Source organism: Daucus carota, chromosome 2 (assembly GCF_001625215.2).
Source record: "Daucus carota subsp. sativus chromosome 2, DH1 v3.0, whole genome shotgun sequence".
Taxonomy (NCBI): domain Eukaryota; kingdom Viridiplantae; phylum Streptophyta; class Magnoliopsida; order Apiales; family Apiaceae; genus Daucus; species Daucus carota.
Window position 1 is genome coordinate 10,251,470 of NC_030382.2, and position 22,449 is coordinate 10,273,918.

At 36.2% G+C, this 22,449-nt stretch overlaps 1 protein-coding gene across 1 annotated transcript; it reads right to left on the reverse strand.

Moving 5' to 3' along the window:
* Positions 1-906: 906 nt before the first annotated feature.
* On the reverse strand, positions 907-5,552 carry LOC108203652 (uncharacterized). The gene is made up of 2 exons (XM_017372651.2): positions 4,528-5,552; positions 907-4,417 (listed from the first exon to the last, which is right to left on the reverse strand). The coding sequence occupies exons 1-2, from the start codon at positions 5,550-5,552 to the stop codon at positions 907-909; spliced, it is 4,536 nt and encodes a 1,511-aa protein (XP_017228140.2).
* Positions 5,553-22,449: the final 16,897 nt, after the last annotated feature.

Below are 22,449 nucleotides of genomic sequence, written 5' to 3' on the forward strand. Positions count from 1 at the left end.
CAGTTGTTTAAAATTAGAATCAACTTGTAGTTTCATTCTTGACTCGTTTGAGCCTGGAAACAACTTGTTGCTTCATTAGTGGCTAGATTGAAGGTTGGAAACAACTTGTAGCTTCATTCCAAACTCGTTTGAAGTTGAAAACAACTTGTAGCTTCATTTTCGGTTGTTTAAAATTAGAATCAACTTTTAGTTTCATTCTTGACTCGTTTCAGCCTGTAAACAACTTGTTGCTTCATTATTGGCTAGATCGAAGTTGGAAACAACTTGTAGCTTCATTCTAGACTCGTTTGAAGTTGAAAACAATTTGTAGTTTCATTCTTGACTCGTTTGAGCCCGGAAACAACTTTTTGTTTCATTATTGGCTGGATTGAAGTTGGAAACGACTTGTAGCTTCATTGCAGACTCGTTTGAAGTTGAACACAACTTGTAGCTTCATTTTCGGTTGTTTAAAATTAGAATCAACTTGTAGTTTCATTGTTAACTCGTTTGAGCCCGGAAACAACTTGTTACTTCATTATTGGCTGGATTGAAGTTGGAAACAACATGTAGCTTCATTCCAGACTCGTTTGAAGTTGAAAACAACTTGTAGCTTCATTTTCAGTTGTTTAAAATTAGAATCAACTTGTAGTTTCATTCTTGACTCTTTCGAGCCTGTAAACAACTTGTTGCTTCATTACTGGCTGGATTGAAGTTGGAAACAACTTGTAGCTTCATTTTTTTTTTTTTTTTTTTTGCTAAGTAAATAATTTATAAAGAGAAAAAAGGAAACAATTCTAGGGGCATTCCCCGCGATAAATTAACTATAGCAATATTAACATTGCTAATAGTCAATAACAAGCATAAACGCTAGACAATAAATCTAACCAAGTCAAGGCATTACAATATTACAAAGCTGCCTAACAACTACTAATAAAGGATCAGGCTAAGGGTGGGGTCCCTCTCAACTTCCCTTCGAAAAGCAGCACTCGAATACAACTTTTCACGGAACATTCTTTTCACATTTAGTAAGAGCTGATTAACTGATTTGAGAGTGTTCGAATGGATTCTATCGTTCCTCTCCCTCCAAATAAGGTAAATAGCAATAGTGACAAAGAGATAGCCAAGGTTCTTCTGGAAAAGCGTCAAGTCATCATCTTGGAAGAAATTACCATCTAGCCATTCATTCCAATTTAAATTGAGAGCAAATGGGCACTGTCGGAATATGATAAAAGAGTAAGGACAAGAGGCAAAAATATGCTCAGTAGTTTCATCAGAGCTACGACACAGCACACATCTCTGATCAGCTAAGTGGCAGAATAAAAACTGCTTGTCTTTCGTGGACAATCGACCCCGACAAGCAAGCCAAGAAATAAACGAACAGGATGGGATCTGAAACTTATTCCAAATAAGGCTTAACCAAGCCGGCGATCCATGTCTACGACGAATAGATTCCCACACAGTTTTCAGCTTTACATTGCTGTCACCATTCCATAACACACCATCAGAGTCACCAATAGCACAAGTACTTAATATCCTCCGAATTTCAGTGGCTCTATAGTCATTAGAAGAGCTTACCATCCAGGCTCTGTTAGCAATCCAGGTCTGTACAGTAGCATGTTCAGTAGAGTCCATGACATGTATGATTCCTCGACCAAATTTGACAAGAAGAGGCTCATTTATAAGCCAAGGGTCATGCCATAATTTGAAACGAGAATCATGAGCAACTTTGAAAGTCAAGAACTGAATAGCGTCTTGCCTGTGATTTAGAATTTTCCGAATAGTCCAGGGGCACTTATAAGGAATAGACGTTGTCCAGAAAGCTTTATTTTTCAGCATACAGGAATGAACCCAGAGTATCCAAAGAGATGAGGGAGAAGGAAGAGATAGCCTCCAAACCTGAAACAAAATAGCCGTCCTGTTCCACTCAAACAAATCTCTAATTCCCAGCCCACCTTCCTCCTTTTTTGCACAACAATCAGTCCACGCCACTTTATAATGACATGCAGTCATAAGATCACCACCCCAGAGGAATTTTGCAAATAATGATTGAATTTTCTTTAACACTCCCTTAGGCAGAAAGAGATAGCTAGCCCAGTAACCCTGAATACCTTGGAGCACAGAAGTGAGCAGCTGAAGTCTTCCACTGTATCTTAATGTCCGAACAGACCAATCTTCAATTCTTCTACATAATCTCTGGATGAGAGGAGCACAGTCCATACTAGAAAGCCTTCCAGTAATTAGAGGTAATCCAAGATATTTAATAGGCAGAGTACCAACAGAGAATCCATACCTCTGCACAGTAGCATCAACAATATCAGCCCCAACATTGCAAAAGAAAGCTTGACACTTTCTTTTATTAAGAAGAAGCCCCGACTGATTTGCAAAACTATCAACTGCATCTAGCAGAAGAGAAATAGAGACCATCTCACCTTTGCAAAACAAGAATAAATCATCCGCAAATATAACATGGGACAGCTGAAGCTTATTGGTTCTCCAGTGAAAATTAAACATGGAGTCACTCAGTTTTGATCTAAGCGCAGCAGAAAGAACTTCCAGGCTAAGAACAAAAAGATATGGAGACAAAGGGTCTCCCTGTCTCAGCCCTTTCTGACATTTAAAGAATCCTTCCAGCACCCCATTAACCTTGATAGAAACCATACAGCCAGTAATACATTCTTTTATCCAGCAGATGAATTTAGAGGGGAAGCACATTTTTTCCAAAGTCATGAAAAGAAAGTCCCAACTTAAGCTATCAAAAGCTTTATGAATGTCTAACTTGAAAGAGCACCGAGGACTGCCATCATTCTTATGATAATCTTTACAAATTGCTTGAACAAGCATAATATTGTCACCAATGATGCGATTAGGAACAAATGCAGATTGATTGGGAGAGATAAGAGAGGATATCACCTTTTGAATTCTGCCAGCAAGGAGCTTAGAGATGCATTTATATAAGGTGTTGCAACAAGAGATAGGCCTGAACTCTTCAACCTTGGAGGGATTATCACACTTAGGCACTAAGGTAACAGCTACAGAGTTGATGATTCTAGGCAACTTATAGGTGTCAAAAAAATATTGAACACCTCTAACCACATCTTTTCCAATGACAGACCAAGCTGCTAGATAGAACTCAGGAGATAGACCATCAGGTCCTGGACTCTTTTTCTTTGCCATACGCTTAAGAACTTCATAAATGTCAGAGTCTAAGAATGGGGAGCATAAATACATCTGTTGAGCCGAGGAGAGAGCTGGCAGATCAACATCAGTGTCAAAACAATCAACAGGTTTTTGAGTACCAAGGAGGTCCTGGAAATAATCTACTATAACAGCAGATATTTCATCATGAGAATGAACAGTAGATCCAGAACCATCCTGCAGAGCAAGAATTTTATTAGAGTTCCATCTTTTCTGACAAGATCTGTGGAAAAAGCTATTATTTCCATCCCCAAGTTCAAGCCATTTGACTCGAGACTTTTGCTTCAGAAAAACCTCTTCCTTAGCCAGAGCAGTACGAAGATCATCACACAACTTGTTTTCAGAAGAAAGCATAGAAGCAGAAGGTCCAGAAGGCATATTTTCCTGAAACAGCATGAGAGCATTTCTAGCCTGACAGACTCCTTCATGGAGGTTACCATTGCTCCTATTCAAGGCCTTCAAACAGGACTTGACCTGTTTCAACTTTGAAGTCAAAATAAACCATGGATCTCCCTCCACATTAGCACTCCAAGCATTGTTGACAGTAGAAATAAACTCAGGATGTTCAAGTATGTGCTGGAAAACTTGAAAAGGCTTAGCAAGATTTTTAACAGCAATTCCCAAGTGCACAAAAGCGGGACAATGATCAGAGAGCCCCCTGGAAAGAAATTGAGCAGTGGAGGAGGGAAAGCAACTAACCCAAGCTGTATTAACTAAGACCCGGTCAAGTTTCTTGTGAATAGGATTTATCATGTTTGAATCCCACCAAGTAAACAATTTACCAGAAAAGTTCAGATCAAATAAATCAAGAAATTCAATAATCTCCTGGAACTCTCTCATTTCAATGCCAACAATTCCAGAATTACTCATTTCTGTCACTTTGAGACAAACATTGAAATCTCCAGCAAGAACCCAAGGCAAATCATGGATAGAATTAGTTTTCACATTGATTAAATCAGCCCAAAGATTTCTTCTAGCAGTATAATCATTGAAGGCATAAATAAAAGAGGCATAAAACCAAGTGCTAGAATCAGTAGAGCTTATCTTACAAGAGATGTGTTGAGAGTGAGTGACTACCTCAGAAATAGTCCAAAAACTTGGATCCCACCCAAGCCATATCCTGCCATTGTAGTGATTTTCATAATTAAACACCCACTGAAATTTTGGTGCCACCAAATGGGCCAAAAAATTTGCATTTTCCCGTTTAACGTGAGTTTCAAGGAGGGCTACTAAATTTAGCTTTCTAGAAGCAATAAAATCCTTATAAAAGGACACTTTATTATTGAGCCCTCTCGTATTGTAGGAACAAAAAAACATCGATCAAAAGGTTAAGTCTTCATATGGGGTCCCAACCCCCCAGCCTTCCTTGCTCTCTTCAACTGGCCTTTAGTCATAGATTTTGCAATTGCTGTGAAAATAGGCATGTCAGCAGCTTTAGAAGTGTTTTCAGCATTTTTCTCTTTCGGGGAGGATTTTTTACGACCAACTGTCTTCCAGCCTTCATCAGAGCTTGTCTTGTTCTCCTGCACCCCCAGATTTTGACTGTCAACCTGCACAACAGACCCCCCAAGCTGTTCCAGTGGAGGACTTCCATCCTGAGTCTGCATCTTACTTCCCCCAACACTTTCTCCAGTACTGCCCTCAACAGGATTAGACTGAACTTCTTGAGTGGGTTCCTTACTCTTCTTTTGGACCCAAACTCTCTTGACTAACGGACAAGCCCCCACCATATGACCAAGAGAGCTACAACCTGAGCACACCATGGGTCTTTGAGGGTACGAAACCTCAATGTCAACAAATGCATCTTTTGAGAATTCCAAAGAATGAGCGTCCATTAAAGCAACGCGAATTGTTTCAGGTAAAGCATCCCCCACTTTATAGCGAACACACATTTTAGCAAACTGGACAGGATTCAGTTGTGCAGTAACCTTATCAGCACAAATCGGAGGCCCAATTGCACTGGCAACATAACTCAGACCCTCTTGTGTCCAGTAATAGTCTGGTAGATTCTTGAATCTCACCCAAAGAGGTATAGTAGATGGACCTTTAGAGAATAGATCAGTGCCCCAAGCACTCAAAAGCAAAGGCTTCCGCTCAAAATACCACGTACCTCTAGCAAGAACTGAGTTCATACCCATTTCAGACGAAAATTTAAACATAAATGTATGGGAGTCTTTTTGGCTAGAGTGAAGTAAACCCTTACCTAGCCAAGCCTTTCGAACATTTTCCTCCAGTTTCGAAAGGGGGAGAGTCCCTTTAGTGAACACACCAACTATACAATACTTAAACTTTTCAAGGCCCTTCTTGAGTACCTCCGAAGGAGGGGTTGTAGCTTCATTCCAGACCCGTTTGAAGTTAAAAACAACTTGTAGCCTCATTTTCGGTTGTTTAAAATTAGAATCAACTTTTAGTTTCATTCTTGACTCGTATCAGCCTGTAAACAACTTGTTGGTTCATTATTCGCTAGATCGAAGTTGGAAACAACTTGTAGCTTCATTCTAGACTCGTTTGAAGTGGAAAACAATTTGTAGTTTCATTCTTGACTCGTTTGAGCCCAGAAACAACTTGTTGCTTCATTATTGGCTGGATTGACGTTGGAAACGACTTGTAGCTTCATTCCAGACTCGTTTGAAGTTGAACACAACTTGTAGCTTCATTTTCGATTGTTTTAAAATTAGAATCAACTTGTAGTTTCATTCTTGACTCGTTTGAGCCTGTAAACAACTTGTTGCTTCATTATTAGTTAGATTGAAGTTGGAAATAACTTGTAGCTTCATTCTAGACTCGTTTGAAGTTGAAAACAATTTGTAGTTTCATTCTTGACTCGTTTGAGCCCGGAAACAACTTTTTGTTTCATTATTGGCTGGATTGAAGTTGGAAACGACTTGTAGCTTCATTGCAGACTCGTTTGAAGTTGAACACAACTTGTAGCTTCATTTTCGGTTGTCTAAAATTAGAATCAACTTGTAGTTTCATTCTTGACTCGTTTGAGCCTGTAAACTACTTGTTGCTTCATTATTGGCTAGATTGAAGTTGGATACAACTTGTAGCTCCATTCTAGACTCGTTTGAAGCTGAAAACAATTTGTAGCTTCATTTTCGGTTGTTTAAAATTAGAATCAACTTGTAGTTTCATTCTTGACTCGTTTGAGCCTGGAAACAACTTGTTGCTTCCTTATTGGCTAGATTGAAGTTGGAAACAACTTGTAGCTTCATTCCAGACTCATTTGAAGTTGAAAACAACTTGTAGCTTCATTTTCGGTTGTTTAAAATTAGAATCAACTTTTAGTTTCATTCTTGACTCGTTTCAGCCTGTAAACAACTTGTTGCTTCATTATTGGCTAGATCGAAGTTGGAAACAACTTGTAGCTTCATTCTAGACTCGTTTGAAGTTGAAAACAATTTGTAGTTTCATTCTTGACTCGTTTGAGCCCGGAAACAACTTGTTGCATCATTATTGGATGGATTGAAGTTGGAAACGACTTGTAGCTTCATTCCAGACTCGTTTGAAGTTGAACACAACTTGTAGCTTTATTTTCTGTTGTTTAAAATTAGAATCAACTTGTAGTTTCATTCTTGACTCGTTTGAGCCTGTAAACAACTTGTTGCTTCATTATTGGCTAGATTGAAGTTGGATACAACTTGTAGCTCCATTCTAGACTCGTTTGAAGCTGAAAACAATTTGTAGCTTTATTTTCGGTTGTTTAAAATTAGAATCAACTTGTAGTTTCATTCTTGACTCGTTTGAGCCTGGAAACAACTTGTTGCTTCATTATTGGCTAGATTGAAGTTGGAAACAACTTGTAGCTTCATTCCAGACTCGTTTGAAGTTGAAAACAACTTGTAGCTTCATTTTCGGTTGTTTAAAATTAGAATCAACTTTTAGTTTCATTCTTGACTCGTTTCAGCCTGTAAACAACTTGTTGCTTCATTATTGGCTAGATCGAAGTTGGAAACAACTTGTAGCTTCATTCTAGACTCGTTTGAAGTCGAAAACAATTTGTAGTTTCATTCTTGACTCTTTCGAGCCTGTAAACAACTTGTTGCTTCATTACTGGCTGGATTGAAGTTGGAAACCACTTGTAGCTTCATTCCAGACTCGTTTGAAGTTGAACACAACTTGTAGCTTCATTTTCGGTTGTTTAAAATTGGAATCAACTTGTAGTTTCATTCTTGACTCGTTTGAGCCTGTAAACAACTTGTTGCTTCATTATTGGCTGGATTGAAGTTGGAAACAACATGTAGCTTCATTCCAGACTCGTTTGAAGTTGAAAACAACTTGTAGCTTCATTTTCAGTTGTTTAAAATTAGAATCAACTTGTAGTTTCATTCTTGACTCGTTTGAGCCTGTAAACAACTTGTTGCTTCATTACTGGCTGGATTGAAGTTGGAAACAACTTGTACCTTCATTCCAGACTCGTTTGAAGTTTAACACACCTTGTAGCTTCATTTTCGGTTGTTTAAAATTGGAATCAACTTGTAGTTTCATTCTTGACTCGTTTGAGCCTGTAAACAACTTGTTGCTTCATTATTGGTTAGATTGAAGTTTGAAACAACTTGTAGCTTCATTCTAGACTCGTTTGAAGTGGAAAACAATTTGTAGCTTCATTTTCAGTTGTTTAAAATTTGAATTAACTTGTATTTTCATTCTTGACTCGTTTGAGCCTGTAAACAACTTGTTGCTTCATTATTGGCTAGATTGAAGTTGGAAACAACTTGAAGCTTCATTCTAGACTCGTGGGAAGTGGAAAACAAATTGTAGCTTCATTTTCGGTTGTTTAAAATTAGAATCAACTTGTAGTTTCATTCTTGACTCGTTTGAGCCCGGAAACAACTTGTTGCTTCATTATTGGCTGGATTGAAGTTGGAAACAACATGTAGCTTCATTCCAGACTCGTTTGAAGTTGAAAACAACTTGAAGCTACATTTTCAGTTGTTTAAAATTAGAATCAACTTTTAGTTTCATTCTTGACTCGTTTGAGCCTGTAAACAACTTGTTGCTTCATTACTGGCTGGATTGAAGTTGGAAACAACTTGTAGCTTCATTCCAGACTCGTTTGAAGTTGAACACAACTTGTAGCTTCATTTTCGGTTGTTTAAAATTGGAATCAACTTGTAGTTTCATTCTTGACTCGTTTGAGCCTGTAAACAACTTGTTGCTTCATTACTGGCTGGATTGAAGTTGGAAACAACTTGTAGCTTCATTCCAGACTCGTTTGAAGTTGAACACAACTTGTAGCTTCATTTTCGGTTGTTTAAAATTGGAATCAACTTGTAGTTTCATTCTTGACTCGTTTGAGCCTGTAAACAACTTGTTGCTTCATTATTGGTTAGATTGAAGTTGGAAACGACTTGTAGCTTCATTCTAGACTCGTTTGAAGTTGAAAACAATTTGTAGCTTCATTTTCGGTTGTTTAAAATTAAAATCAACTTGTAGTTTCATTCTTGACTCGTTTGAGCCGGGAGACAACTTGTTGCTTCATTATTGGCTAGATTGAAGTTGGAAACAACATGTAGCTTCATTCCAGACTCGTTTGAAGTTGAAAACAACTTGTAGCTTCATTTTCAGTTGTTTAAAATTAGAATCAACTTGTAGTTTCATTCTTGACTCGTTTGAGCCTGTAAACAACTTGTTGCTTCATTACTGGCTGGATTGAAGTTGGAAACAACTTGTAGCTTCATTCCAGACTCGTTTGAAGTTGAACACAACTTGTAGCTTCATTTTCGGTTGTTTAAAATTTGAATCAACTTGTAGTTTCATTCTTGACTCGTTTGAGCCTGTAAACAACTTGTTGCTTCATTATTGGTTAGCTTGAAGTTGGAAACAACTTGTAGCTTCATTCTAGACTCATTTCAAGTGGAAAACAATTTGTAGCTTCATTTTCAGTTGTTTAAAATTAGAATCAACTTGTAGTTTCATTCTTAAATCGTTTGAGCCCGGAAACAACTTGTTTCTTCATTATTGGTTAGATTGAAGTTGGAAACAACTTGTAGCTTCATTCTAGACTCGTTTGAAGTGGAAAACAAATTGTAGCTTCATTTTCGGTTGTTTAAAATTAGAATCAACTTGTAGTTTCATTCTTGACTCGTTTGAGCCCGGAAACAACTTGTTGCTTCATTATTGGCTGGATTGAAGTTGGAAACAACATATAGCTTCATTCCAGACTCGTTTGAAGTTGAAAACAACTTGTAGCTTCATTGTCAGTTGTTTAAAATTAGAATCAACTTGTAGTTTCATTCTTGACTCGTTTGAGCCTGGAAACAACTTGTTGCTTCATTATTGGCTAGATTGAAGGTTGGAAACAACTTGTAGCTTCATTCCAAACTCGTTTGAAGTTGAAAACAACTTGTAGCTTCATTTTCGGTTGTTTAGAATTAGAATCAACTTTTAGTTTCATTCTTGACTCGTTTCAGCCTGTAAACAACTTGTTGCTTCATTATTGGCTCGATCGAAGTTGGAAACAACTTGTAGCTTCATTCTAGACTCGTTTGAAGTTGAAAACAATTTGTAGTTTCATTCTTGACTCGTTTGAGCCCGGAAACAACTTTTTGTTTCATTATTGGCTGGATTGAAGTTGGAAACGACTTATAGCTTCATTCCAGACTCGTTTGAAGTTGAACACAACTTGTAGCTTCATTTTCGGTTGTTTAAAATTAGAATCAACTTGTAGTTTCATTCTTGACTCGTTTGAGCCCGGAAACAACTTGTTGCTTCATTATTGGCTGGATTGAAGTTGGAAACAACATGTAGCTTCATTCCAGACTCGTTTGAAGTTGAACACAACTTGTAGCTTCATTTTCGGTTGTTTAAAATTAGAATCAACTTGTAGTTTCATTCTTGACTCGTTTGAGCCCGGAAACAACTTGTTGCTTCATTATTGGCTGGATTGAAGTTGGAAACAACATGTAGCTTCATTCCAGACTCGTTTGAAGTTGAAAACAACTTGTAGCTTCATTTTCGGTTATTTAAAATTAGAATCAACTTTTAGTTTCATTCTTGACTCGTTTCAGCCTGTAAACAACTTGTTGCTTCATTATTGGTTAGATTGAAGTTGGAAACAACTTGTAGTTTCATTCTAGACTCGTTTGAAGTGGAAAACAATTTGTAGCTTCATTTTCAGTTGTTTAAAATTAGAATCAACTTGTAGTTTCATTCTTGAATCGTTTGAGCCCAGAAACAACTTGTTGCTTCATTATTGGCTGGATTGAAGTTGGAAACAAGATGTAGCTTCATTCCAGACTCGTTTGAAGTTGAAAACAACTTGTATCTTCATTTTCAGTTGTTTAAAATTAGAATCAACTTGTAGTTTCATTCTTGACTCTTTCGAGCCTGTAAACAACTTGTTGCTTCATTACTGGCTGGATTGAAGTTGGAAACAACTTGTAGCTTCATTCCAGACCCGTTTGAAGTTGAAAACAACTTGTAGCTTCATTTTCGGTTGTTTAAAATTAGAATCAACTTTTAGTTTCATTCTTGACTCGTATCAGCCTGTAAACAACTTGTTGGTTCATTATTCACTAGATCGAAGTTGGAAACAACTTGTAGCTTCATTCTAGACTCGTTTGAAGTGGAAAACAATTTGTAGTTTCATTCTTGACTCGTTTGAGCCCGGAAACAACTTGTTGCTTCATTATTGGCTGGATTGACGTTGGAAACGACTTGTAGCTTCATTCCAGACTCGTTTGAAGTTGAACACAACTTGTAGCTTCATTTTCGATTGTTTAAAATTAGAATCAACTTGTAGTTTCATTCTTGACTCGTTTGAGCCTGTAAACAACTTGTTGCTTCATTATTAGTTAGATTGAAGTTGGAAATAACTTGTAGCTTCATTCTAGACTCGTTTGTAGTGGAAAATAATTTGTAGCTTCATTTTCGGTTGTTTAAAATTAGAATCAAATTGTAGTTTCATTCTTGACTTGTTTGAGCCCGGAAACAACTTGTTGCTTCATTATTGCCTGGATTGAAGTTGGAAACAACATGTAGATTCATTCCAGACTCGTTTGAAGTTGAAAACAACTTGTAGCTTCATTTTCAGTTGTGTAAAATTAGAATCAACTTGTAGTTTCATTCTTGACTCGTTTGAGCCTGGAAACAACTTGTTGCTTCATTATTGGCTAGATTGAAGGTTGGAAACAACTTGTAGCTTCATTCCAAACTCGTTTGAAGTTGAAAACAACTTGTAGCTTCATTTTCGGTTGTTTAAAATTAGAATCAACTTTTAGTTTCATTCTTGACTCGTTTCATCCTGTAAACAACTTGTTGCTTCATTATTGGCTAGATCGAAGTTGGAAACAACTTGTACCTTCATTCTAGACTCGTTTGAAGTTGAAAACAATTTGTAGTTTCATTCTTGACTCGTTTGAGCCCGGAAACAACTTTTTGTTTCATTATTGGCTGGATTGAAGTTGGAAACGACTTGTAGCTTCATTGCAGACTCGTTTGAAGTTGAACACAACTTGTAGCTTCATTTTCGGTTGTTTAAAATTAGAATCAACTTGTAGTTTCATTCTTGACTCGTTTGAGCCCGGAAACAACTTGTTGCTTCATTATTGGCTGGATTGAAGTTGGAAACAACATGTAGCTTCATTCCAGACTCGTTTGAAGTTGAAAACAACTTGTAGCTTCATTTTCGGTTGTTTATAATTAGAATCAACTTGTAGTTTCATTCTTGACTCGTTTGAGCCTGTAAACAACTTGTTGCTTCATTATTGGCTAGATTGAAGTTGGATACAACTTGTAGCTCCATTCTAGACTCGTTTGAAGCTGAAAACAATTTGTAGCTTCATTTTCGGTTGTTTAAAATTAGAATCAACTTGTAGTTTCATTCTTGACTCGTTTGAGCCTGGAAACAACTTGTTGCTTCATTATTGGCTAGATTGAAGTTGGAAACAACTTGTAGCTTCATTCCAGACTCGTTTGAAGTTGAAAACAACTTGTAGCTTCATTTTCGGTTGTTTAAAATTAGAATCAACTTTTAGTTTCATTTTTGACTCGTTTCAGCCTGTAAACAACTTGTTGCTTCATTATTGGCTAGATCGAAGTTGGAAACAACTTGTAGCTTCATTCTAGACTCGTTTGAAGTTGAAAAGAATTTGTAGTTTCATTCTTGACTCGTTTGAGCCCGGAAACAACTTGTTGCATCATTATTGGATGGATTGAAGTTGGAAACGACTTGTAGCTTCATTCCAGACTCGTTTGAAGTTGAACACAACTTGTAGCTTCATTTTCTGTTGTTTAAAATTAGAATCAACTAGTAGTTTCATTCTTGACTCGTTTGAGCCTGTAAACAACTTGTTGCTTCATTATTGGCTAGATTGAAGTTGGATACAACTTGTAGCTCCATTCTAGACTCGTTTGAAGCTGAAAACAATTTGTAGCTTCATTTTCGGTTGTTTAAAATTAGAATCAACTTGTAGTTTCATTCTTGACTCGTTTGAGCCTGGAAACAACTTGTTGCTTCATTATTGACTAGATTGAAGTTGGAAACAACTTGTAGCTTCATTCCAGACTCGTTTGAAGTTGAAAACAACTTGTAGCTTCATTTTCGGTTGTTTAAAATTAGAATCAACTTTTAGTTTCATTCTTGACTCGTTTCAGCCTGTAAACAACTTGTTGCTTCATTATTGGCCAGATCGAAGTTGCAAACAACTTGTAGCTTCATTCTAGACTCGTTTGAAGTTGAAAACAACTTGTAGTTTCATTCTTGACTCGTTTAAGCCCGGAAACAACTTGTTGCATCATTATTGGATGGATTGAAGTTGGAAACGACTTGTAGCTTCATTCCAGACTCGTTTGAAGTTGAACACAACTTGTAGCTTCATTTTCGGTTGTTTAAAATTAGAATCAACTTGTAGTTTCATTCTTGACTCGTTTGAGCCCGGAAACAACTTGTTGCTTCATTATTGGCTGGATTGAAGTTGGAAACAACATGTAGCTTCATTCCAGACTCGTTTGAAGTTGAAAACAACTTGTAGCTTCATTTTCGGTTGTTTATAATTAGAATCAACTTGTAGTTTCATTCTTGACTCGTTTGAGCCTGTAAACAACTTGTTGCTTCATTATTGGCTAGATTGAAGTTGGATACAACTTGTAGCTCCATTCTAGACTCGTTTGAAGCTGAAAACAATTTGTAGCTTCATTTTCGGTTGTTTAAAATTAGAATCAACTTGTAGTTTCATTCTTGACTCGTTTGAGCCTGGAAACAACTTGTTGCTTCATTATTGGCTAGATTGAAGTTGGAAACAACTTGTAGCTTCATTCCAGACTCGTTTGAAGTTGAAAACAACTTGTAGCTTCATTTTCGGTTGTTTAAAATTAGAATCAACTTTTAGTTTCATTCTTGACTCGTTTCAGCCTGTAAACAACTTGTTGCTTCATTATTGGCTAGATCGAAGTTGGAAACAACTTGTAGCTTCATTCTAGACTCGTTTGAAGTTGAAAACAATTTGTAGTTTCATTCTTGACTCGTTTGAGCCCGGAAACAACTTGTTGCATCATTATTGGATGGATTGAAGTTGGAAACGACTTGTAGCTTCATTCCAGACTCGTTTGAAGTTGAACACAACTTGTAGCTTCATTTTCTGTTGTTTAAAATTAGAATCAACTAGTAGTTTCATTCTTGACTGGTTTGATCCTGGAAACAACTTGTTGCTTCATTATTGGTTAGATTGAAGTTGGAAACAACTTGTAGTTTCATTCTAGACTCGTTTGAAGTGGAAAACAATTTGTAGCTTCATTTTCAGTTGTTTAAAATTAGAATCAACTTGTAGTTTTATTCTTGAATCGTTTGAGCCCAGAAACAACTTGTTGCTTCATTATTGGCTGGATTGAAGTTGGAAACAAGATGTAGCTTCATTCCAGACTCGTTTGAAGTTGAAAACAACTTGTAGCTTCATTTTCAGTTGTTTAAAATTAGAATCAACTTGTAGTTTCATTCTTGACTCTTTCGAGCCTGTAAACAACTTGTTGCTTCATTACTGGCTGGATTGAAGTTGGAAACAACTTGTAGCTTCATTCCAGACCCGTTTGAAGTTGAAAACAACTTGTAGCTTCATTTTCGGTTGTTTAAAATTAGAATCAACTTTTAGTTTCATTCTTGACTCGTATCAGCCTGTAAACAACTTGTTGGTTCATTATTCGCTAGATCGAAGTTGGAAACAACTTGTAGCTTCATTCTAGACTCGTTTGAAGTGGAAAACAATTTGTAGTTTCATTCTTGACTCGTTTGAGCCCGGAAACAACTTGTTGCTTCATTATTGGCTGGATTGACGTTGGAAACGACTTGCAGCTTCATTCCAGACTCGTTTGAAGTTGAACACAACTTGTAGCTTCATTTTCGATTGTTTAAAATTAGAATCAACTTGTAGTTTCATTCTTGACTCGTTTGAGCCTGTAAACAACTTGTTGCTTCATTATTAGTTAGATTGAAGTTGGAAATAACTTGTAGCTTCATTCTAGACTCGTTTGTAGTGGAAAACAATTTGTAGCTTCATTTTCGGTTGTTTAAAATTAGAATCAAATTGTAGTTTCATTCTTGACTTGTTTGAGCCCGGAAACAACTTGTTGCTTCATTATTGCCTGGATTGAAGTTGGAAACAACATGTAGCTTCATTCCAGACTCGTTTGAAGTTGAAAACAACTTGTAGCTTCATTTTCAGTTGTGTAAAATTAGAATCAACTTGTAGTTTCATTCTTGACTCTTTCGAGCCTGTAAACAACTTGTTGCTTCATTACTGGCTGGATTGAAGTTGGAAACAACTTGTAGCTTCATTCCAGACCCGTTTGAAGTTGAAAACAACTTGTAGCTTCATTTTCGGTTGTTTAAAATTAGAATCAACTTTTAGTTTCATTCTTGACTCGTATCAGCCTGTAAACAACTTGTTGGTTCATTATTCGCTAGATCGAAGTTGGAAACAACTTGTAGCTTCATTCTAGACTCGTTTGAAGTGGAAAACAATTTGTAGTTTCATTCTTGACTCGTTTGAGCCCGGAAACAACTTGTTGCTTCATTATTGGCTGGATTGACGTTGGAAACGACTTGTAGCTTCATTCCAGACTCGTTTGAAGTTGAACACAACTTGTAGCTTCATTTTCGATTGTTTAAAATTAGAATCAACTTGTAGTTTCATTCTTGACTCGTTTGAGCCTGTAAACAACTTGTTGCTTCATTATTAGTTAGATTGAAGTTGGAAATAACTTGTAGCTTCATTCTAGACTCGTTTGTAGTGGAAAACAATTTGTAGCTTCATTTTCGGTTGTTTAAAATTAGAATCAAATTGTAGTTTCATTCTTGACTTGTTTGAGCCCGGAAACAACTTGTTGCTTCATTATTGCCTGGATTGAAGTTGGAAACAACATGTAGCTTTATTCCAGACTCGTTTGAAGTTGAAAACAACTTGTAGCTTCATTTTCGGTTGTTTATAATTAGAATCAACTTGTAGTTTCATTCTTGACTCGTTTGAGCCTGTAAACAACTTGTTGCTTCATTATTGGCTAGATTGAAGTTGGATACAACTTGTAGCTCCATTCTAGACTCGTTTGAAGCTGAAAACAATTTGTAGCTTCATTTTCGGTTGTTTAAAATTAGAATCAACTTGTAGTTTCATTCTTGACTCGTTTGAGCCTGGAAACAACTTGTTGCTTCATTATTGGCTAGATTGAAGTTGGAAACAACTTGTAGCTTCATTCCAGACTCGTTTGAAGTTGAAAACAACTTGTAGCTTCATTTTCGGTTGTTTAAAATTAGAATCAACTTTTAGTTTCATTCTAGACTCGTTTCAGCCTGTAAACAACTTGTTGCTTCATTATTGGCTAGATCGAAGTTGGAAACAACTTGTAGCTTCATTCTAGACTCGTTTGAAGTTGAAAACAATTTGTAGTTTCATTCTTGACTCGTTTGAGCCCGGAAACAACTTGTTGCATCATTATTGGATGGATTGAAGTTGGAAACGACTTGTAGCTTCATTCCAGACTCGTTTGAAGTTGAACACAACTTGTAACTTCATTTTCTGTTGTTTAAAATTAGAATCAACTAGTAGTTTCATTCTTGACTGGTTTGATCCTGGAAACAACTTGTTGCTTCATTATTGGTTAGATTGAAGTTGGAAACAACTTGTAGTTTCATTCTAGACTCGTTTGAAGTGGAAAACAATTTGTAACTTCATTTTCAGTTGTTTAAAATTAGAATCAACTTGTAGTTTCATTCTTGAATCGTTTGAGCCCAGAAACAACTTGTTGCTTCATTATTGGCTGGATTGAAGTTGGAAACAAGATGTAGCTTCATTCCAGACTCGTTTGAAGTTGAAAACAACTTGTAGCTTCATTTTCAGTTGTTTAAAATTAGAATCAACTTTTAGTTTCATTCTTGACTCGTATCAGCCTGTAAACAACTTGTTGGTTCATTATTCGCTAGATCGAAGTTGGAAACAACTTGTAGCTTCATTCTAGACTCGTTTGAAGTGGAAAACAATTTGTAGTTTCATTCTTGACTCGTTTGAGCCCGGAAACAACTTGTTGCTTCATTATTGGCTGGATTGACGTTGGAAACGACTTGTAGCTTCATTCCAGACTCGTTTGAAGTTGAACACAACTTGTAGCTTCATTTTCGATTGTTTAAAATTAGAATCAACTTGTAGTTTCATTCTTGACTCGTTTGAGCCTGTAAACAACTTGTTGCTTCATTATTAGTTAGATTGAAGTTGGAAATAACTTGTAGCTTCATTCTAGACTCGTTTGTAGTGGAAAACAATTTGTAGCTTCATTTTCGGTTGTTTAAAATTAGAATCAACTTTTAGTTTCATTCTTGACTCGTTTCAGCCTGTAAACAACTTGTTGCTTCATTATTCGCTAGATCGAAGTTGGAAACAACTTGTAGCTTCATTCTAGACTCGTTTGAAGTGGAAAACAATTTGTAGTTTCATTCTTGACTCGTTTGAGCCCGGAAACAACTTGTTGCTTCATTATTGGCTGGATTGACGTTGGAAACGACTTGTAGCTTCATTCCAGACTCGTTTGAAGTTGAACACAACTTGTAGCTTCATTTTCGATTGTTTAAAATTAGAATCAACTTGTAGTTTCATTCTTGACTCGTTTGAGCCTGTAAACAACTTGTTGCTTCATTATTAGTTAGATTGAAGTTGGAAATAACTTGTAGCTTCATTCTAGACTCGTTTGTAGTGGAAAACAATTTGTAGCTTCATTTTCGGTTGTTTAAAATTAGAATCAAATTGTAGTTTCATTCTTGACTTGTTTGAGCCCGGAAACAACTTGTTGCTTCATTATTGCCTGGATTGAAGTTGGAAACAACATGTAGCTTTATTCCAGACTCGTTTGAAGTTGAAAACAACTTGTAGCTTCATTTTCGGTTGTTTATAATTAGAATCAACTTGTAGTTTCATTCTTGACTCGTTTGAGCCTGTAAACAACTTGTTGCTTCATTATTGGCTAGATTGAAGTTGGATACAACTTGTAGCTCCATTCTAGACTCGTTTGAAGCTGAAAACAATTTGTAGCTTCATTTTCGGTTGTTTAAAATTAGAATCAACTTGTAGTTTCATTCTTGACTCGTTTGAGCCTGGAAACAACTTGTTGCTTCATTATTGGCTAGATTGAAGTTGGAAACAACTTGTAGCTTCATTCCAGACTCGTTTGAAGTTGAAAACAACTTGTAGCTTCATTTTCGGTTGTTTAAAATTAGAATCAACTTTTAGTTTCATTCTTGACTCGTTTCAGCCTGTAAACAACTTGTTGCTTCATTATTGGCTAGATCGAAGTTGGAAACAACTTGTAGCTTCATTCTAGACTCGTTTGAAGTTGAAAACAATTTGTAGTTTCATTCTTGACTCGTTTGAGCCCGGAAACAACTTGTTGCATCATTATTGGATGGATTGAAGTTGGAAACGACTTGTAGCTTCATTCCAGACTCGTTTGAAGTTGAACACAACTTGTAACTTCATTTTCTGTTGTTTAAAATTAGAATCAACTAGTAGTTTCATTCTTGACTGGTTTGATCCTGGAAACAACTTGTTGCTTCATTATTGGTTAGATTGAAGTTGGAAACAACTTGTAGTTTCATTCTAGACTCGTTTGAAGTGGAAAACAATTTGTAACTTCATTTTCAGTTGTTTAAAATTAGAATCAACTTGTAGTTTCATTCTTGAATCGTTTGAGCCCAGAAACAACTTGTTGCTTCATTATTGGCTGGATTGAAGTTGGAAACAAGATGTAGCTTCATTCCAGACTCGTTTGAAGTTGAAAACAACTTGTAGCTTCATTTTCAGTTGTTTAAAATTAGAATCAACTTTTAGTTTCATTCTTGACTCGTATCAGCCTGTAAACAACTTGTTGGTTCATTATTCGCTAGATCGAAGTTGGAAACAACTTGTAGCTTCATTCTAGACTCGTTTGAAGTGGAAAACAATTTGTAGTTTCATTCTTGACTCGTTTGAGCCCGGAAACAACTTGTTGCTTCATTATTGGCTGGATTGACGTTGGAAACGACTTGTAGCTTCATTCCAGACTCGTTTGAAGTTGAACACAACTTGTAGCTTCATTTTCGATTGTTTAAAATTAGAATCAACTTGTAGTTTCATTCTTGACTCGTTTGAGCCTGTAAACAACTTGTTGCTTCATTATTAGTTAGATTGAAGTTGGAAATAACTTGTAGCTTCATTCTAGACTCGTTTGTAGTGGAAAACAATTTGTAGCTTCATTTTCGGTTGTTTAAAATTAAAATCAAATTGTAGTTTCATTCTTGACTTGTTTGAGCCCGGAAACAACTTGTTGCTTCATTATTGCCTGGATTGAAGTTGGAAACAACATGTAGCTTTATTCCAGACTCGTTTGAAGTTGAAAACAACTTGTAGCTTCATTTTCGGTTGTTTATAATTAGAATCAACTTGTAGTTTCATTCTTGACTCGTTTGAGCCTGTAAACAACTTGTTGCTTCATTATTGGCTAGATTGAAGTTGGATACAACTTGTAGCTCCATTCTAGACTCGTTTGAAGCTGAAAACAATTTGTAGCTTCATTTTCGGTTGTTTAAAATTAGAATCAACTTGTAGTTTCATTCTTGACTCGTTTGAGCCTGGAAACAACTTGTTGCTTCATTATTGGCTAGATTGAAGTTGGATACAACTTGTAGCTCCATTCTAGACTCGTTTGAAGCTGAAAACAATTTGTAGCTTCATTTTCGATTGTTTAAAATTAGAATCAACTTGTAGTTTCATTCTTGACTCGTTTGAGCCTGTAAACAACTTGTTGCTTCATTATTAGTTAGATTGAAGTTGGAAATAACTTGTAGCTTCATTCTAGACTCGTTTGTAGTGGAAAACAATTTGTAGCTTCATTTTCGGTTGTTTATAATTAGAATCAACTTGTAGTTTCATTCTTGACTCGTTTGAGCCTGTAAACAACTTGTTGCTTCATTATTGGCTAGATTGAAGTTGGATACAACTTGTAGCTCCATTCTAGACTCGTTTGAAGCTGAAAACAATTTGTAGCTTCATTTTCGGTTGTTTAAAATTAGAATCAACTTTTAGTTTCATTCTTGACTCGTTTCAGCCTGTAAACAACTTGTTGCTTCATTATTGGCTAGATCGAAGTTGGAAACAACTTGTAGCTTCATTCTAGACTCGTTTGAAGTTGAAAACAATTTGTAGTTTCATTCTTGACTCGTTTGAGCCCGGAAACAACTTGTTGCATCATTATTGGATGGATTGAAGTTGGAAACGACTTGTAGCTTCATTCCAGACTCGTTTGAAGTTGAACACAACTTGTAACTTCATTTTCTGTTGTTTAAAATTAGAATCAACTAGTAGTTTCATTCTTGACTGGTTTGATCCTGGAAACAACTTGTTGCTTCATTATTGGTTAGATTGAAGTTGGAAACAACTTGTAGTTTCATTCTAGACTCGTTTGAAGTGGAAAACAATTTGTAACTTCATTTTCAGTTGTTTAAAATTAGAATCAACTTGTAGTTTCATTCTTGAATCGTTTGAGCCCAGAAACAACTTGTTGCTTCATTATTGGCAGGATTGAAGTTGGAAACAAGATGTAGCTTCATTCCAGACTCGTTTGAAGTTGAAAACAACTTGTAGCTTCATTTTCAGTTGTTTAAAATTAGAATCAACTTGTAGTTTCATTCTTGACTCTTTCGAGCCTGTAAACAACTTGTTGCTTCATTACTGGCTGGATTAAAGTTGGAAACAACTTGTAGCTTCATTCCAGACCCGTTTGAAGTTGAAAACAACTTGTAGCTTCATTTTCGGTTGTTTAAAATTAGAATCAACTTTTAGTTTCATTCTTGACTCGTATCAGCCTGTAAACAACTTGTTGGTTCATTATTCGCTAGATCGAAGTTGGAAACAACTTGTAGCTTCATTCTAGACTCGTTTGAAGTGGAAAACAATTTGTAGTTTCATTCTTGACTCGTTTGAGCCCGGAAACAACTTGTTGCTTCATTATTGGCTGGATTGACGTTGGAAACGACTTGTAGCTTCATTCCAGACTCGTTTGAAGTTGAACACAACTTGTAGCTTCATTTTCGATTGTTTAAAATTAGAATCAACTTGTAGTTTCATTCTTGACTCGTATCAGCCTGTAAACAACTTGTTGGTTCATTATTCGCTAGATCGAAGTTGGAAACAACTTGTAGCTTCATTCTAGACTCGTTTGAAGTGGAAAACAAGTTGTAGTTTCATTCTTGACTCGTTTGAGCCCGGAAACAACTTGTTGCTTCATTATTGGCTGGATTGACGTTGGAACGACTTGTAGCTTCATTCCAGACTCGTTTGAAGTTGAACACAACTGTAGCTTCATTTTCGATTGTTTAAAATTAGAATCAACTTGTAGTTTCATTCTTGACTCGTTTGAGCCTGTAACAACTTGTTGCTTCATTATTAGTTAGATTGAAGTTGGAAATAACTTGTAGCTTCATTCTAGACTCGTTTGTAGTGGAAAACAATTTGTAGCTTCATTTTCGGTTGTTTAAAATTAGAATCAAATTGTAGTTTCATTCTTGACTTGTTTGAGCCCGGAAACAACTTGTTGCTTCATTATTGCCTGGATTGAAGTTGGAAACAACACGTAGCTTCATTCCAGACTCGTTTGAAGTTGAAAACAACTTGTAGCTTCATTTTCGGTTGTTTATAATTAGAATCAACTTGTAGTTTCATTCTTGACTCGTTTGAGCCTGTAAACAACTTGTTGCTTCATTATTGGCTAGATTGAAGTTGGATACAACTTGTAGCTCCATTCTAGACTCGTTTGAAGCTGAAAACAATTTGTAGCTTCATTTTCGGTTGTTTAAAATTAGAATCAACTTGTAGTTTCATTCTTGACTCGTTTGAGCCTGGAAACAACTTGTTGCTTCATTATTGGCTAGATTGAAGTTGGAAACAACTTGTAGCTTCATTCCAGACTCGTTTGAAGTTGAAAACAACTTGTAGCTTCATTTTCGGTTGTTTAAAATTAGAATCAAACTTTTAGTTTCATTCTGACTCGTTTCAGCCTGTAAACAACTTGTTGCTTCATTATTGGCTAGATCGAAGTTGGAAACAACTTGTAGCTTCATTCTAGACTCGTTTGAAGTTGAAAACAATTTGTAGTTTCATTCTTGACTCGTTTGAGCCCGGAAACAACTTGTTGCATCATTATTGTATGGATTGAAGTTGGAAACGACTTGTAGCTTCATTCCAGACTCGTTTAAAGTTGAACACAACTTGTAACTTCATTTTCTGTTGTTTAAAATTAGAATCAACTTGTAGTTTCATTCTTGACTGGTTTGATCCTGGAAACAACTTGTTGCTTCATTATTGGTTAGATTGAAGTTGGAAACAACTTGTAGTTTCATTCTAGACTCGTTTGAAGTGGAAAACAATTTGTAGCTTCATTTTCAGTTGTTTAAAATTAGAATCAACTTGTAGTTTCATTCTTGAATCGTTTGAGCCCAGAAACAACTTGTTGCTTCATTATTGGCTGGATTGAAGTTGGAAACAAGATGTAGCTTCATTCCAGACTCGTTTGAAGTTGAAAACAACTTGTAGCTTCATTTTCAGTTGTTTAAAATAGAATCAACTTGTAGTTTCATTCTTGACTCTTTCGAGCCGTAAACAACTTGTTGCTTCCTTACTGGCTGGATTAAAGTTGGAAACAACTTGTAGCTTCATTCCAGACCCGTTTGAAGTGAAAACAACTTGTAGCTTCATTTTCGGTTGTTTAAATTAGAATCAACTTTTAGTTTCATTCTTGACTCGTATCAGCCTGTAACAACTTGTT

Excerpts from the sequence above, each read along its gene's own strand:
- LOC108203652 (XM_017372651.2), bottom strand. The coding sequence starts at position 5,552 with ATGAGGCTACAAGTTGTTTTTAACTTCAAACGGGTCTGGAATGAAGCT. Across the intron at positions 4,418-4,527 it reads AGAGCAAGGAAGGCTGGGGG|AAAGCTAAATTTAGTAGCCC; the intron begins GTTGGGACCCCA and ends TATTGCTTCTAG.